This window comes from Pipra filicauda, unplaced genomic scaffold (genome assembly GCF_003945595.2).
Source record: "Pipra filicauda isolate LSUMZ 115617 unplaced genomic scaffold, ASM394559v2 scaffold1034_size35343_pilon, whole genome shotgun sequence".
In the NCBI taxonomy this organism is placed as follows: domain Eukaryota; kingdom Metazoa; phylum Chordata; class Aves; order Passeriformes; family Pipridae; genus Pipra; species Pipra filicauda.
This window is the reverse complement of record NW_024103468.1, coordinates 18,107-35,344: the sequence shown is the minus strand read 5'-3', so window position 1 is coordinate 35,344 and position 17,238 is coordinate 18,107. Positions and strand designations below refer to the sequence as shown.

General features: G+C 56.3%; 1 protein-coding gene across 1 annotated transcript; it reads right to left on the bottom strand.

Moving 5' to 3' along the window:
- Nucleotides 1-4,332: 4,332 nt before the first annotated feature.
- On the bottom strand, nucleotides 4,333-8,314 carry LOC113990725 (class I histocompatibility antigen, F10 alpha chain-like). Its single transcript, XM_039378534.1, has 8 exons — nucleotides 8,147-8,314; nucleotides 6,319-6,582; nucleotides 5,837-6,106; nucleotides 5,289-5,561; nucleotides 5,054-5,173; nucleotides 4,920-4,955; nucleotides 4,764-4,796; nucleotides 4,333-4,458 (listed from the first exon to the last, which is right to left on the bottom strand). The coding sequence occupies exons 1-8, from the start codon at nucleotides 8,220-8,222 to the stop codon at nucleotides 4,445-4,447; spliced, it is 1,086 nt and encodes a 361-aa protein (XP_039234468.1). The 5' UTR covers nucleotides 8,223-8,314; the 3' UTR covers nucleotides 4,333-4,444.
- Between the last annotated feature and the right edge of the window lie 8,924 nt (nucleotides 8,315-17,238).

Below are 17,238 nucleotides of genomic sequence, written 5' to 3'. Positions count from 1 at the left end.
ACCTGCTCCAACACCAGATGATCCACAGTGGGGAAAGGCCCTACATGTGTGAGGAATGCGGGAAGAGCTTCACTCAGATCTCTGACCTGCTCCGACACCAGATGATCCACAGTGGGGAAAGGCCCTACATGTGTGAGGAATGTGGGAAGAGCTTCAGGCACAGCTCTACCCTGCGCACCCACCGTCGCATCCACAGTGGGGAACGGCCCTACACGTGTGGGGAGTGTGGGAAGAGCTTCAAACGGAGCTCCCACCTCCTGAGGCACCAGCTTATCCACAGTGGGGAACAGCCCTACATGTGTGGGGAGTGTGGGAAGAGCTTCAGGAAGAGCTCTGACCTGCTACGACACCAGATGATCCACAGTGGGGAAAGGCCCTACATGTGTGGGGAATGTGGGAAGAGCTTCAATCAGAGCTCCATCCTGCTCCGACACCAGATGATCCACAGTCGGGAAGGCCCTACACGTGTGCGGAGTGTGGGACGAGCTTCAGGGACAGCTCCAGCCTTTGCAAACACCGTTGCATCCACACCGGGGAATGGCCCTACAAGTGCTTGGAATGTGGGAAGAACTTCAGCACAAGCCCCAAGCTGCTCAGCCACCAGCACATCCACACTGGGGAACAGCCCTACACGTGTAGGGAATGTGGGACAGCTCCACCCTCTACACCCACCGTCGCCTCCACATCAGGGAGAGGCCCTTCCACTGTGGGGAGTGTGGGAAGAGCTTCAGGCAGAGCTCTTCCTTGACCTCCCACCCACGGACCCACCAGTAATGGAAGCCCCGAGTGCCCCGACTGCGGGAAGAGCTTCGGCCGCTGCTCCAACTCCATCAGCCATGGGAGGACCCGCGTTGGATGATCCACAGGGACCCCCGTTGGGCACAGACCTGGTGTGCTGGTTTTAAGGTAAACCAGCAGGGGAAATGACAGCGGTGACATCACGGGGACATCGATGACATCACATGGACAGCGGTGACATCACAGGGACATCGGTGACATCACAGGGACATTGGTGACATCACAGGGACAGCGGTGACATCACAGGGACAGTGGTGACATCACAGGGACAGTGGTGACATCACCGGGGGTTAATTTTGGTGTGAAAATCTCCTGCTTTGGCCAATAAATTCTGACTCCTCCTCCGGCATCTGGCAGTTCCTCTGTGGGAACCAGGAATGGGAATGGGGACAGGGGGAATGGGAATGGGGACACCTGGAATGGGAATGGGAACACCTGGAATTGGAATGGGAACATTGGGAGCAGACTGGGAACAAGAGGAATGGGAATGGAGACATCAGGACCTGGGAATGGGGACACCAGGAATTGGAATGGAGACACCAGGAACTGGGATGGGAACACCTGGAATGGGAATGGGAATTCGTGGAATGGGAATGGGAACACCTGGAATGGGAATGGGAACATTGGGATCAGATTGAGGACACCAGGAATTGGAATGGGGACACCTGGAATGCGAATGGGAACACCTGGAATGGGAATAGGGGAAACAGAGGTGGGATGGGAACACCTGGAATGGGACTGGGGACAATAGGAATGGGAATGGAGACACCGGGAATGGGAATGGAGACACCTGGAATGGGATGGGTAACTCTGGAATGGGAATAGGAACACCTGGAATGGGACTGGGGACACCATGAATGGGAATGGGGACATCAGGAATGGGAATGGGAACATTGGGAGTTGGAATGGGAACATTGGGAGCAGGTTGGGGACACCAGGAATGGGAATGGGAACACCTGGAATGGGAATGGAGACACCTGGAATGGGATGGGAAACTCTGGAATGGGAGTAGGAACACCTGGAATTGGAATGGGGACACCTGGAATGGGAATGGGGACATCAGCAATGGGAAGAGGGACACCTGGATAGGGAATGGGAACATTGGGAATGGGAAGGGAATATTGGGAGCAGGTTGGGGACACCAGGAATGGGAATGGGGACATTGGGAGCAGGTTGGGGACACCAGGAATGGGAATGGGGACATTGGGAGCAGGTTGGAGTCACCAGGAATGGGAATTGGGACACCGGGAATGGGAATGGGGACATGGGAGACCAGGATAGGGATAGTGGGGACAGGAATGGGGACACTGGGAGCAGGTTGGCACAGCAGGAAGTGGGAGTGGGGACAGGGATGGGAACCCCAGGAATTGGAATGGGGAGAGGGATGGGAACCCCAGGAATGGGAATGGGGACAGGGATGGGAACGTGTCTCTCCAGGAGTTGGTTCAATACAAAGGTCGGTCCCTGGCTCGAGGCCACGGGAAGCCCCTTCTTTGGGAATGTCTGGGAAGCAGGTGTCAGAGGTTTGAAAAGAGGTGTTGGAATTGTTTCCCAGTGTCCCCCCCATTGCCATCTGTGTCTCCCGGGATGGGGTGGGTTGGAGCGGAGCCGCAGGCGCTGGGCAGGGGCAGTGGGGGGAGGGCGGCTCTCGGGGACACCGCGGGGCTGCGAGAGCTTTGAACTGCCGGGACAGTTTCTCCCCCCCACCTGGGGATTTGGGACTTTGTTTGGTTTCTTCTCAAAGTTTTTGGTTGCACCATTTGTTGTTTCTTCAGATTTTGTTAATAAAAAGCTGTTTCTTTTCCTTTTCCACACTTCCACCTGAAGTCTCTTAATTTCTAAGTTGGAATCTTGTTAAACTAAGACCCAGTGCCCTCAGGGGGAGGAGGAGCAAAGGAGACCAAGAGGTACCGTGGCCACTCAAAGTGCAGAGGAACAACCTGTGCCAGTAGCAGTTGCCCCTCTACAGGAGAAATCCAAGACCAAATCAGCTCAGTTAGTGAGGGATGAAGGGGAAGCAGAGCCCTCAGAACAGGAGCAAGAGGCAGGGCCAGAGATAATCACCAGATCCCCATCCCCGGCTGACCTGTGAGAGATGTGAAAAGATTTCAGCCTCCAGCTGGGAGAGCCCCTGCTGACCTGGCTGCTCCAGTGCTGGGATATCATGGCCCAGCATATGGAACTAGGTGGGAGTGAAGCCAAGCAACTGGGATCCCTGTCCTGGGATGTTGGGATTGACCAGGGGATTGGGAAGAGGACAGAAACTCTCAGTCTCTGGAGGTGAGCCCTGTCAAGTGTTAGGGAAAGGTGTTCTCTCAAGGCTATCTAAGAGTGTGCCCAAGCAGATGGAACACCTGGGAGAAAGGGATCCAGTAGCTGAGAGAATCAGCTGTGCTGGAGATAATCCACAGGGATTCAAATAAGGACCCTGTAGATCCAGGTGAGGTCCAGTGCAGACAATCCCTGTGGGGGAGGTTTGTACGGGGAGCACTGTTGTCACACACCAACTCACTGGCAGTGATGGCATGGAAAGAACAAAACAGTGCTCCAGGTGACCCCCGACTCTGGCAATATGAAGATCATCTTTTCTCCTCCCGCCAGACCCGTCCCTTGTTGCGGGGGAGTGGAAGGCTGAGAGAAAGTTTAGTAGAGAAGCCCTTTTGTGGAGCTACGAGGTGCAGGAAGGACCCTCTGGCTTTCTAAACTCCTTCTCAGGGAGGAGCCCGGGGGCGGCTGGATCCAATCCCAGCCCCAGACTTTGTCAACAGGTCAAGTTAAAGGACTTACAGAGGTGTGCTAGAATCACTGTCCTGCAGGTTTTAATGATGCCAAATCAGAGATATTTATATAAAATGAATCCTTTATTATGACAAAGGAACAAATAAACAGATGAGTGAACAGACAAAAGATCTTGATCAGAATTATTTACTATAGAGTGTAAAAGCTAAAACCTACTCGTAGAGTATAAAACAGCATAAAATAATGCACTGTATCAAAGTAATTCCAAATCCAATTTATCAGAGCAGGCAAAAAGAAACCACCTAGAAAGTCATCACCTAGAGACTGATGTAACTCACCACACAACTTAACCCCTGAGTAACCACAAAGTGCTGTCCCTGCTCCACAGGAGAAGCTCCACACACTCCAAGAAAGTCTGTGGAAGAATCTGCCACGTGAAAGTTGGACTGGGCTTTTAAGTTATAAAGTGATGGACTGCCAGTGCCATTTCTCCAGGCCAGCCAGCAGCTTATCTGTCAAATCCTGCTTCCAAAAGCAGGGGGGGTGTTTGCAGTTGTGAACCAGGCTGGTTTTAGCACAGTCCAACACTAAAGCAGCCCTTTGGCACCAGGGGTAGCTCAGCACAGACAGTTGGATTGTTTGGATTCTCTGACTGCATTTTAGGCCTTATGAGGGCAGAGCATCCTGCCAGACCCAACCCACTGTTCCCCCAGTTCTTCCCTTCCGGCGCTCCCTGCACGTGACTCTGTCCAAGCCCGTGTCATGACCTGCTCCTGAGGCACAGCAAAAGGTTCTTTTCCTGAGGGATCCCTTGGAGGGGATGGAAGAGAAACGTTGCTGGAGAACCAGAGTGACAACAGGAATGGCTCTGAATTTTGGCACCTCTGAAATCAGAACCGTGGATCGATCAGGTGGTGAATCCTGCCAGGATGAGAGCAGGGGACAGAGTCACCACATGCCTATCCCCATCCCATGGGATGGATCCAGCTGTGGAGCCCACAGAGAGGAGGAACTGCTCCAGAATCCCACCTCATCCTGCTTCATCCATCCCACCCAATTTCACTGTGGAATCCCACCCCGGTCCCACTCCATCCATCCCACCTGATCCTGCTCCAGAATCCAGTCCTGATCCCACTCTGGAATCCTGCCCTGATCTGGACGCAGTCCTGCTCTATCCATCCTGCCCTAATTCCCCTCTGGAATCCCACCTGGATCCTGCTCCATACCTGTGGGGAACCTGTTGGTTCCTGTGTCTGTTCCTGTGAAAAGAAGATCCATGAGATTCTGGCATGGATCACACACCTGGATCTATACGAGGATCCATCATGGGATCCATGTGGAGAGGATCTGGACCGGGATCCAGATACGCTGCTGGTACTCACTGGTGGCCATGTTGTATCCATTCCCGTCCCTCTTCCCTATGGAAAGAAAGGGGGATCAGCACCCGTGGCACAGGATCCCCGGAATGCTGCCGGGCGGATCTGTGCCCCTTCCCGACCCCCATCCCGGGAGTTACCGGATCGGAGCTTCCAGACACTGAATCCGATGAGGCCGATGATGATGATGATGATGATGATGGCAGTGCCGACAGACACAGTGACCAGCACTGGGGTGGAATTCCAGACGGATTCCGGCTCTGGGAAGGGCAGAAGGTTGAGGAGGGGGAGGGGACCCCCAATTCCACTGCTCCACATTCCCAAATTCCTCCTTCCCAAACCCCCAGTTCCCACATTGCCCGTTCCCAGCCTCACCCCAGGCGAAGATCCCGGGCTCCGGCATTCCGGTGTGCTCCACCCGGCACCGGTACTGCTCCCGCTCCCCCGGCAGCGCCTCGATCCTGGCCCAGCTGTGGAAGGTGCCGTCGCTGTTGGGAACGATCCTGCCCCACTCCGTCTCCTGATCCCGCAGTTCATCCCCCTTCAGCCAGTTGATCCCGATCATCCCGGGGTAGAATCCGTACGCGTGGCAGGACAACGTCAGGATCCCGTGTTCCTCTTTCCCGGACACGTGGACATCGGGGGGATCTGGAATGGGATAAGGGTGAGATCCATCCATGGAATTCCCATGGGAATGGGATTCAAGTGAGATCCATCCACAGAATTCCCATTGGAATGGGACAACAGTGGGATCCATCCACGGGATGGGATCCGTTCCCATTGGAATGGAAAAATGGTGAGACAGACCCATGGAATTCTCATGGGAATGGTGACATCCATAAACAGAATTCCTATGGGAATTCCTGTGTTTCCAAATTCCATTCTCCCAAATTCCATTCCCATGGGATTTCCATCTCCCTCACCTTTGCGCTCCAGCGCCTCCTGCCCACATCTGATGTATTTCTGGAGCTCTTCCACACAGCTCTGTGCCAGCTCGTGCTGAAGAGCCTCGTACCCTTCGGATTTCCAGCGCCTCTGAGTGATCTGGGCAGCTCTGTCGGCCGCCATGAAGCTCCCGGATCCCAGGCTGAAGGAGATGAAATCCCGCCCGTCGTAGCCGTACCGAAGGGTTCTGTGGATGCTCCCGTTGGACAGGAGGTCACAGCCACAAACCCGCTGCAGCATGTGGAGACCTGGGCAGAGGGTGGGATTGGACCCATGGAGACCCACAGAGTTGTGTTCCAGCCCCACAGAGCCCCAATCCAGCCGTATAGAGCCCCACGGATCCCCATTCCAGCCCCACAGATTCCACCCCAGCCCCATGGGTCCCTCTGGCCCCACAGATCCCAGCCCAGCCCCACAGATCCCAGCCCAGCCCCACAGATTCCCCCTGTCCCCCACTCACCCCCGCTCTGGTTGTACCGATCCCGCAGCGTCTCCACGTTGGTGATGGCCACGTGCTGGTTCCCCCTGTGGATCTGGGTCTGTCCATCCCAATATCCCGGCTCGGCTCCGGCCGCCATCCACGGCGTCTGCGGCTCCGCCCGGCCCCGCTCGCTGTCGTAGCGCTGGAAGGGGGTCCCGTCCAGGTACCCCACAGCCACATACTGGGGGACCACCAGGCCAGGTTCTGACATGGCCACGCTCAGGAAATGCAGGGAGTGGAGAACTGAGGGAACATGGACATTTGGGGAATCTGGGGAGTCCAAGAGCCAAGGAAAGGGGGAAGTGGGAGAGCTGGGAGAGCCGGGAATGGGTCTTCACCAATGGCAACCCGACTGGGCCGTGACGTCACCGGTCACCGGGCAGATCCCGCCGCCGCAGGTTGGGAGACGCGACAGTGCCCGAGGCAGCGCGGGGGAGGGGATGGGACAGGGGAATTCTTGGGAACTGATCGGAATGTCCTTTGGGAGCCCTGCTGGGACCACCCTGAGTCCTCCTGAGACCCTCTGCAACCCTCCGCGGCCACGTCTTGCGTGGGCTCCAGGGGGTCTCAAAGTCAAGGCTCTGCCCGGAGCCGAGCTGGCCAGGGAGCGCCCACCGGGGGGATTTAAGGCAGTGCCAGCGTTTCGGTCCTGTCCAGCCCAGCCGGTGTTGGCCAGGGGCCCGTGCTGGCTGCTGGCCCCGCTCCTCGCTCCGTCCCGCTCGTGTCCCACCTCCCTGCTCTGCTGCTCGGCTCGGATCCGCTCTGCTCCCCACCCGCTTCCCTCCAGCGCTGCTTCCCTGCCTGCCCGAGCCTGACTGCACCCGCTTCTCTCCCTGGGCTGGGAACCTTTTTGCACTTTCCTTTGGCAGCCTTTCCTTTTCCTCATCTCTCCCTCTTCTTCTCCCCCCCCCTCGCTGTTACCGTTCCTTATTGGTATCAATAAAGTCAGTTGTGTGTGTGAGACCCAACATTTGGAGGTTTGGGCCTTAATCTCGCCCTGGAAGGAATCATCTAAAAGAAGCAGGTTGCAGCCCCTGTCCGGTCTGTAACAGAGTCCCAGGGTCAGGGGAAGGGGGGGGAGGCCACTGGGAGAGGTGGGATGGAGATTCAGGGGGTCCCTGTGCCCAGGAAAGGGGGGTCCAGTGGTCCCCGGTGTTGAGGGAAGTGGGGGCTGGGGCTGGGAAAGGCAGGAATGGGGGTCTGGGGGTTCCCAGCATCAAGGAAAAGGGAGGATCAGGGGGCTGGGAGAGGCGGGATTGGCAGGAAAAGGGGCACAGAGGGGTATTTGTTGAGGATAAGGGAGTTCAGAGGGGTCCTGGTGCCAGGGATAGGGGTCCAGGGGGGTTCCCGAGCCCAAGAATGGGGGTTCAGGGGGGTCCCAGGACTCAGGACTGGGGCTCCAGAGGCGTCCCTGTGGCCGGGAATGGAGGTTGAGGGAGGTTCCCATGCCCGGGAACGGGTGTTCAAGGGGGTCTCGGTGCCCAGGAATGGAAATGAGGCGGTCCCGGTGCTGCATAGGGAGGTTTAAGGGGGTCCCGGTGCTGAGGGAGAGGGTGCAGGGAGGTCCCAGTGCCCGGAAATGGAAGTTCAGGGTGGTCCCGGTGCCCAGGAATGGGTATTCAGGGGGGTCTCCTTCCGGGAATGGGGGCTCAGGGGGTTCCCGTGCCCAGCAATCGGGATTCAGGGGGTCCCGGTGCTGAGGGAGAGGGTGCAGGGGGGTCCCGGTGCCCGGAAATGGAGGTTCAGGGAAGTGCCGGTGCCCGGGAATAAAGGCTGAGAAGTTGCCCGTTCCGGGGGTCCCACTTACCCTTCGGCTGCCCCCCCGAGACCGCCAAGACCCCCAGGAGCGCCAGGAGCGCCCCCAGCCCCAGCGCTGGAGCCATCGCGCTGCTCCGCTGGCCCCGCTGGGCGCAGTTCGGGAGACGCGAAAGCGAAAGTGGCCGAGGGAGCGCGGGGGGCGGGCCCGGGGGAATTGCCGGGAATGCCCCGGGATCCCCTTCGGGACCCCTCCCGGCACCGGCCCGGGTCCCCCCGCCACCCCCGGGCCCCCTGGACGGGCCCGAGCGGCGGGACCCCCGGGCCGGGCCGAGCTGAACTCGCGGGCCCTGCGCTTAAACTCGGCCTTAAAGGCGCCGCTTTGGGGCCAAAGCGGGGGAAGCGCCGCGATCAGCGGATGCCGCGGGGGCGGGGGGCGATCTCCCTGGGCCAGTGCCCGCCCTGGGCAGCCCCCACTGCCCCCCGCAGGGGTCCCGGGGTCGAGGCAAAGGGGGGCTCCCAAAGCCCCTGCCAGGGGGGAGCGGGAGCTGGGGCAGGAGCTCCGTGGGGAGAGAAAAGGGGGTGACGGCGGGATGGGGGTCCCGGGGGGGCACACACGCTCCGGGGGGGACACACGACCCCTGGGGACCCCCCTCAGCTCCTCCCGCAGGCGAAGGCCGAGCCCCAGCCCAGGGAGACGAAGGCAAAGACGGAGCCCCGACCCCCGTCAGCATCTTGGGGGGGGCAAAGGGGGCAGGACCCGGGAAACGGCGGCGGCTGCTGGGAAGGGACCGGGATGGACTGGGATGGACTGGGACAGACTGCCGCCAGCCCGGGCACATCGCCAGGGCTGGGACTCCTAAAGCAGCGGCTCCGGGCACATCGCCAGGGCTGTTTCCCGTAAACCGCGGCCGGTTCAGCACAGGGAGCTGGGATTCCGGGCCAAGCCGGGCGGGCACTCGAGGAGGCGGTGGCGGAGCTCGGGCGCGGCCCCGGCGGGGTTGGAGGGGCCGGGAGGGGGGTCCGGCGGGTTCGTCCCGCCCCGTCCCCTCCCCAGGGCCCGCGCAGGGAGCGGCTGCCCGCGGGCTCCTCCTTCCCGCCCAGCCCCGGCGGGCTCGGAAGGAGCCGCTGCCGCAGCAGCGCTGCCTCGTCCCGGCTCCTCTCGCTCCGACCCCTTTGGCTGCCCCGGGCCCGCCACTGCTCCCGCCCGGGGGGGACCGGCCTTGCAGCCGCCTCGGCTGCTGCCACATGGCCCTGCTGGGGCAGGGCTGGCACGGGAGGGGCTTGGAGTCCCTGCCAAGCCGAGCCGGGCTGGGACTGAAAGACAGACCCGGGCTGGGATGGACCGGGATGGGAATATACTGGGATGGGGCTGTGGGATGGACCGGGCTGGGAATATACTGGGATAGGGGTGTGGGATGGACCGGGCTGGGAATATACTGGGATGGGGGTGTGGGATGGACCGGGCTGGGAATATACTGGGATGGGGCTGTGGGATGGACCGGGCTGGGAATATACTGGGATGGGGCTGTGGGATGGACCGGGCTAGGAATATACTGGGATGGGGGTGTGGGATGGACCGGGATGGGGGTGTTGAGTCAGATCGGGGGTGTGGGGGCTGGGCTGGCCCAGGATGAAGCAAGTTTGCATTTGAGCTCAGTTCTCTCTTCCCAAGATTGCTGTGCCTGATCCAGAAGGAATTTGGGAGGGGGAAGGAGGATGTGAGACTAAGAGGAGCAAGAAGAAGCAGCTTTCTCCTGCACGTCCTGCTCCGTCTCCCCTGGGCCTCCCCCTCCAGCCCAGCCCAGCCTGGGGGTCCCACTTTGGGGTCCCCGTGACCCCCAGGTGTCTCCTTGCAGGGACCCCTCAGGTCAGGGCTGAATTCCTCTTGGATTTGCAGACAAAAGTGGAAATTGCTGCTGACTAGTTGGATTCCCTCTCCTTTGGTCACTACAGAAAAGCCCCTTTGAATCACTCCCACGGCCACTTGTGGACTCATTGCCCTTCCTTGGGCAGCAAATAAAAAAGGCCACAACTATATTGGCCTGCAGTAGTTTTGAACTGCTCTTTGGGACACAAAAGTCCTTTATTTTCCCCAAACCCAGTATCATTAGGAGTATTTTCCATGGTAAGTTCCTCTGTTGTTCCCCCCTAGGTCTGTTTTCTCCTCCTCTTCCCCCCCACCTGTTTTTCTCTCCAAAATGCCCTAAACTGCAGCCTGGGGCAGGAGGAGTTTGGGGGCTGGGGAACAATAAAAAACCACTTCATCACTGAAAGCTTCTTGAAAAATGAAGTCTTTGGGTGGGAAAAATGATCCTTTCAGTTCTTCCTTTGCAGACACAGGCAGAGGGTTCTTACCAGAAGAACATTTACCTATGGAGGAAATGCCAGGTGCAGGGGCTGGTAAGAACTGGAATTTGTTGATGTCAGGGTTTATGGAGAGTTTCAATAAGTGTGGAAACTCTTTGCAGCTGCCAGTGCCCCCCCAGCAGCATCCACATTCTGTGTCAGTGGATGCTTGTCCTGTTTCTTTGGGTTCTTTCCTTCCAAATATTCCACAAATGGCTCTGCTGGGGTCAGTTTTGCTTTGGTGAACCTGTGAATTTTGAACTTTGCCGTGGGGAATAGTGCATGGCCAGGGAAAGGCTGAGCAGGGAAAGAATTTAGGAAAAACCATGAACCAGGTGGGAAAATGTTCCTGATGTGGGAGGTTGGAGCAGCGACAAGAGGAGCGAGCAAAGGCTGGGACAGGAAAGAGTGAACAAAAACCAGCCCTGGGGAAAGGAAGAGGGTTAGAAAAAGGCTATGACTGCCTGGGGGGGAGTTGGGAGAATTATCAGCTCTTTGTGGGTTTATATTTGGCCCATGAGGCTTCCTGGCAAAGCCCCAGGAGGGAGCAGGACCTGCCCAGGCTCCGGGAGCTCAGGCTGTTGTCCCAGCTCAGCTCGGGGCAGGAGGAGCTGAGGGTGCCCCTGTCCCCTCTGTGCCCCCCGGGGGTGGCAGAAGCCCCTTGGGAGGCAGGTCCAGAGGCACCATCCCCTGTCCCGGGGGCTCCCCGAGCTGCCCTGCACAGGGTGGGCACACGGGGGGTGATTCTTGTGTCCCTTGGAGTGAATTAAAGTGAACCAATCCTGGATGATCAGTGTTTGCAGAGAGAGAGAGAGAGAGCATTTATTTTAGAGCAGGTGGGTTACAAAGGAAAACAGGTGTGGAGCCCTTTGTGTTGTGATCCAGCCACTCAAAGAATTATGGAGGGTTTCTGTCCCCTCTGAAAGCCTCCTGGGGCCTCCCCTGGGTGTGTTTGGGGCCACTTTGGCAGGGCCCGGAGGGGCTGGTTTGTGCCAAGTCTTTGGGGCCTGGGCAGGGGGTGCTTGGAGGGCAGCCCTGCTCAGAGGCCTTGTCGGGGCAGTGCTGGGTGTGGGCACCCCCCAGGGGCCTCTGCCATGGCCTGGCCCAGGGCAGAGAAATCTCCAGGCCCCAGAGCCCAGAGAGGCGCCCCAGGGCCTCCCCAGTGCCACAGCCTGGGGGCTCCGGCCTCCTCCCCTCAGCCCGACCCTCCATGGCCTGGCAGCAGCTCCTTTGCACAGCCTGGCCCAGCCCAAAGGCTGCAAGTCCCCTCCAACAGGCCAGTTCCTGCCGGGGAGGAGCAGGGAAGGAAGGCCAAAGGGCTTGGCAAGCTGTGGGGCTGGGGGGGTGCCCATCCCATGCTGGAAGGGGGCACGAGGGGGATGCAGCCCCAAAGATCCTTGGGTGCCGCTGACAGCACTGGGATCCCCCCAAACTGAGCCTGGAGCCCCCCATGGGCCTGGGGCTGTGCTGGGAGGTGGGGAAGGGACCCGGGGGGTACAAGAGCTGGGGCTGTGGGGTGCTCTTTGTGCCCCTTCCATGGGCTTTGTCCCCACATTTCAGCCCCAGGCCCATCAAGGACAAAAAGGTGCCCCTGGGGGTCACCGGGCTCGTCACGGGGCTGCTCCTCACCATCACTGCCCTGGGGGGAGTGGCTGAGGCTGGAGGAGCCACCCCAGAGCCTCCTCCTGCACAAACCCCCTGAAAGGAGTCACCCACACACATATGTTAAAGTTTAATTAACATTATCATATTAGATAATATTTGGTGTAACAATAATAATAGATAGGATTGTATTTCCAACCTGCTTTTAACCAGCAGCAAAGCACAAGGAGGGAAGGACGGGATCTGCTTGGAATTTGTAGGGGGCTCCTTAATTTTGGGGGGGTTCTGGCAACTTTTTTGGGGTGTTTCTGGCAGCTTTTTGGGTCTCAGCACTGCTCCCATCCCACCTCAGAGGGGGGAGAAGAGCAGAGCTGGTGAACCAGGAAACACAGACCTGGTTGGGTTTGGCTACAAAACTCCCCCTTGGCTGGTTTGGCCTTTCTAGAGGCGACTTTGCAGCAGATCCCTGTGGATTTGTGCTCCTGGGAATGCTCAAACACCGCAGCAAACATCTGCCATGGCACCGAGGGGTCTTGGGCCAAAAGGAGTCTTTTAAGGAAGAAATCTCTTTTCCATGCGTCCAGCATGATCCCAGTTGCTCACAGCCACTCCCAGTGCGGTCCCAGTCGCTCCCAGTATGATCCCAGTTACCTCCAGAGTGATCCCACTTGCTCCCAGTATATCCCAGTTGCGTCAACATGGTCCCAACTGCCCTCAGAATGCTCCCAGTCACTCCCAGTATGACCCCAGTCACCCTCACTGTGGGCCCAGTTGTCCCCAGCATGGGCCAAGCTGCTCCCAGTTGCCTCCAGCACAGATCCAGTCAATCAAAGTATGATCCCAGTCTTCCCCCAGCATGGTCCCAGCCAATCCCAGTTGCCCACTTGTACATCCAGTCACTCCCTGTTGCCCCCCATATGGTCCAACTCACCCCCAGTGTGGTCCCAGTCACCCCCAGGATGGTTGCAGACTCTCCCAGTATAGCCCAGTTGCCCTCAGCATGCTCACAGTCATACCCAGTTACTTCCACTTGCCCCAGGATGCTTCTAGTTCCCATCAGTACAATCCCAGTCACTCCCAGTCTATGCCAGTTGCCTCCAGAATGCACCCTGTCACTCCCAGTTACTCCCACTTGCTTCCAGCATGATCCCAGTTGCTCCCAGTTTCCCTCTATATAGTTCCAGTTAGTCCCAGTATGGTCCCGGTCACTGACAGTCACTCCCAGAATGGTTCCAGTATGGTCCTGGTCACTCCCACAGTGATCCCAGTCACTCCCAGTCACTCCCAATAGGATCCCAGTTGCCTCCAGTGTGGTTCCAGTTGCTCCCATTCACCCCTACTGTGCTTCCAGTCACTCCCAGAATGATTCCTGTCACTCCCAGCCACTCCCAGTATATCCCAGTTGTCTCCAGCATGCTCCCAGTCATTACCAGTATGATCCCAGTCTCTCCTAGTACGATCCAAGTTAACCCCTTCATGGTTCCAGTTGCTCCCAGTCGCCCCACTGTAGTTCCAGTCCCTCCCAGTATGACTCCAGTATGATCCCAGTGACACCCCAGATGGTGGCACTCACACCCAGGATGAACCCAGACATGCCCTGGCACTCCCAGTAGAAAGCCATTTGCCCCCTGCAGGGGTCCACTTGCTCCCAGTCACCCCACTATGACTCCAGTAGCTCCCAGTATGATCCCTGGCACTGCCAGTCTCTCCCAGTATATCCCAGTCGACCTCAGCATGCTCCCAGTCACTCCCAGTACACTCCCAGTCAGTCCCAGTATGATCCCAGTCACTCCTGGTCTCTCCCAGTATATCCCAGTTGCCCCCAGTGTGGTCCCACTCACTCCTGGTTGCTCCCAGTAGCTTCCAGCATGATCCCAGTTGCTCACAGCCACTCCCAGTCACTCCCAGTTTGGTCCTAGTCGCTCCCAGTATGATCCCAGTCAGTTCCAGTACGATCCCACTTGCTCCAAGTATATCCCAGTTGTGCCAACATAATCCCAACTGCCCTCAAAATGCTCCCAGTCACTCCCAGTATGACCCCAGTCACCTTCACTGTGGGCCCAGTTGCTCCCAGTATGATCCCAGTTGTGCCAAGCATGGACCCAGTTGCTCCCAGTTCCTCCAGTGGGATCCAAGTAGTTTCCAGTTCCCCTAGCATAGAACCAGTTGCTCCCAGTATGATCCTAGTTTGATCCCAGTATGATCCCAGTACAATCACTGTTGCTACCAGTATGATCCCAGTAACTTGCAGACACTTCCAGTATGAATCCAGTTTGATCCCAGTCATCCCCAGTATGGTTGCAGTGCCTCTCACATACTCCCAGTATTACTGCAGGCACTTCCAGTATGACCCCACTATGACCCCAATATGACCCCAGTCACCCTCACTATGGTCCTATTTGCTACCAGTATGATCCCAGTTGCCCCCAGCATGGGCCACACTGCTCCCACTGTGATCCCAGTATGCTCCGAGTTGTACCCAGAATGGTCCCTGTCACTCCCAGTTCCTCCCAGTTGCTCCCAGTTGCCACTAGTATAGACCCAGTCACTCCCAGTATCATCCTTGTCTGATCCCAATATGATCCCACTTGATCCCAGAACAATCCCAGTTGCCTCCAGCACAGATCCAGTCAACACAAAGACGATCCCAGTCTTCCCCCAGCAGGGTCCCAGTCAATCCCAGTTGCACCTTTGTACATCCAGTCACTCCCAGGTGTTCCCAGTTGCCCCCTGCATGGTCCAAACCACTCTCAGTGTGGTCCCAGTCACCCCCAGTATGGTTGCAGACACTCCCAGTATATCCCAGTTGCCCTTGATGGGGGGAAGGTGGGAAAAGGGGGTCATAGGGTGGAAAAGGGGGTCATAGGGTATAAAAGGGGTGATGGGACCCCAAACTGAGGGTGAGGTGAGGGGGACCCCCCAAAAGTGGAGGAGGAGGGAGAATGAGGATTGGGGGCTGATGGGAAAGGGGTGGGAGAGGTCAGAAGAGTGGGGAAAAAGGGAGGGTGGGACCCCCAAACTGAGCATGAGGGAGCTGGGGATTGGGGAATTGTCGCGACGGAAAGCTCTAGACACCTCAATGTGAGAATCCAGGAACTTCGTTTATTGTAGATTGATAACAGCTTAATATACACTCTATAATAGGTTCATGAATATTACAGAGATCAGGCTCATTATTGGTACTCAGTTAGGTGGTGATAACTGCCTTCCATTGTTGACACAGGTGGTACTCAGTTGTTTTTTGTTTTGCTAATCACAATGTCCTGTTTACCAGCCTATTAACACGTACAAGGGCACTCTAACTTTGCTATCTAAGATGTTCTCACGGCCTAGGCAAGCCGTGTTCTATAGCTAATTCCCTACAATACCCCCTTTTTTTTTTTTTTTTTTTTTTATTCTGGGCTAACAATGTTTCCTCTGTTATAGTACTTACATGTTTAACAATACAAGAAAAGGTAATACGAACTATTGCTAAAATTATAACAATTGTCAACAACCATCGTAGGCTTTTCTTTAACAAAACTTAAAACCTATTCAGACATAGAACCAAAAATAGATTGAAGCTACGAGTCTATAGGACTAGTTGTTACTGTTACTTTCTTTGTGTGTTCTACTGTTTCACTCAGGTTCTACAATTCTTTTGTGTACAGGTTAGGTAGTTTGTGCCAGCTGGTCAAGTCGTGGCTTTGATAAACACTTAATCTAGATTGAAATAATCTTAACATAAAACAGGTTTGAGTCTCATTATCACTTGTGTTACCTACAGACAGTGATCTCATTAAACTTAACTCCTGGGGATCTTTTGCCAGAGTAAGACCTCGAGGGTTAGTACTAAAATAGACAGTACAAGCACGAAGACAATCTGGACAAGAGACAACAACTGAGCGAGCAATAGAATGGATTAAGCTATATTGACATCTGAAGGCTTCTGTATGCTGTGCTCTCAGTTCCTCACCAGTGCCCTCCTCCTTGCTCTCAGCCCTGTCACGAGGCTCAGACAACATGGCCGAGGTGGGTGCTGAGGCCAGGCTGAAGGACGAACTGATATGCCCCATCTGCCTGGACATTTACAGGAACCCTGTGTCCCTGGGGTGCGGTCACAGCTTCTGCAAGGAGTGCATACAGAAGGAACAGAAATACACCCGCAGGGCCCTTCCCAGTGCCCACTCTGCCTTTACCCCACAGGCCCCCGTCCAGCCATGAAGACTTGCTTGACTTACAAGGCCTCCCTGTGCCAAGCCCACCTGAGTAAGCATAGCACAAAGAACACTCAGAAAAAACTACGTTCTGGTGGGGCTCTGTGGTGCCCAAGTTTTGGCTGAGAGGAAATCCCCCAGCACGGTAAACTACTGGAATGCTACTGTGAGAAGGACAAGGTCCGCACCTGCACGCTGCGCTCCGCCCCCAGCTCCCACAGGGACCACAAGACCATCAGCTTAAAGGAGGCTTTTGGCCAAGCACAGCGTGTTTTTCCCAAAACTGTAAAAGAGGTGAAAAACTATGAAGCTGCACTGGATCAAAGCATAGGAAACTTGCTGGAACAATCCTCTGCAAAGGAGTTCTTTAGAGTACAAACAACACTTGAAAATTAAGACTTGGCATAACTGGTCTGCTCTGGCCTCCAGCCAGGAGGCCTGAAGACACACTATCCACAGCACTGCAGATGTTTTTGAGAAGGCACGCAGGATGGCCTTGACAACCTAAAGGCTCCCCTGCAACGAGCTGAACAAACAAGGCAGCAACATCGACAACTCCCGATTTAAATCTTGGAAAACACAGAAAAGCTCAAAATGACCCTCACTACTGCCATAGCAGATGCAAATGCAATTATTTGATGGTTTAAGGACCTCACCCCGGCACAAGCCTGCATTATCTCTAGCTAGTTATGTAACTAGCAACTTCTGTAACTGTCACAAAACTTGTTTCTCTACAGCATCTTGCAGCTTTTCTATGAATTGTGAGAATGGTTCCCGGGCACCTGGATGCACAGTGGCGCACCCTGCCTCGGGCTCTGCCAACCTTGCAGTCTGCACCAATGTTTGCTGGCTTATGGTTTTTACTCACTTTAAAACTAGTGGTCTCCTGCGCAGCTCGCACAGCTAAGGAACAGCAGTAGAAAAACTCCACCTGAGATTTAACTTTCATAAATTTCTGAAACAAGGCAGAAATAGAACACCAAATTTATGTAAGAAC

Excerpts from the sequence above, each read along its gene's own strand:
- LOC113990725 (XM_039378534.1), bottom strand. The coding sequence starts at position 8,222 with ATGGCTCCAGCGCTGGGGCTGGGGGCGCTCCTGGCGCTCCTGGGGGTC. Across the intron at positions 6,107-6,318 it reads TCGGTACAACCAGAGCGGGG|GTCTCCACATGCTGCAGCGG; the intron begins GTGAGTGGGGGA and ends CCCTCTGCCCAG. Across the intron at positions 4,956-5,053 it reads TGTCTGGAAGCTCCGATCCG|GGAAGAGGGACGGGAATGGA; the intron begins GTAACTCCCGGG and ends TTCTTTCCATAG.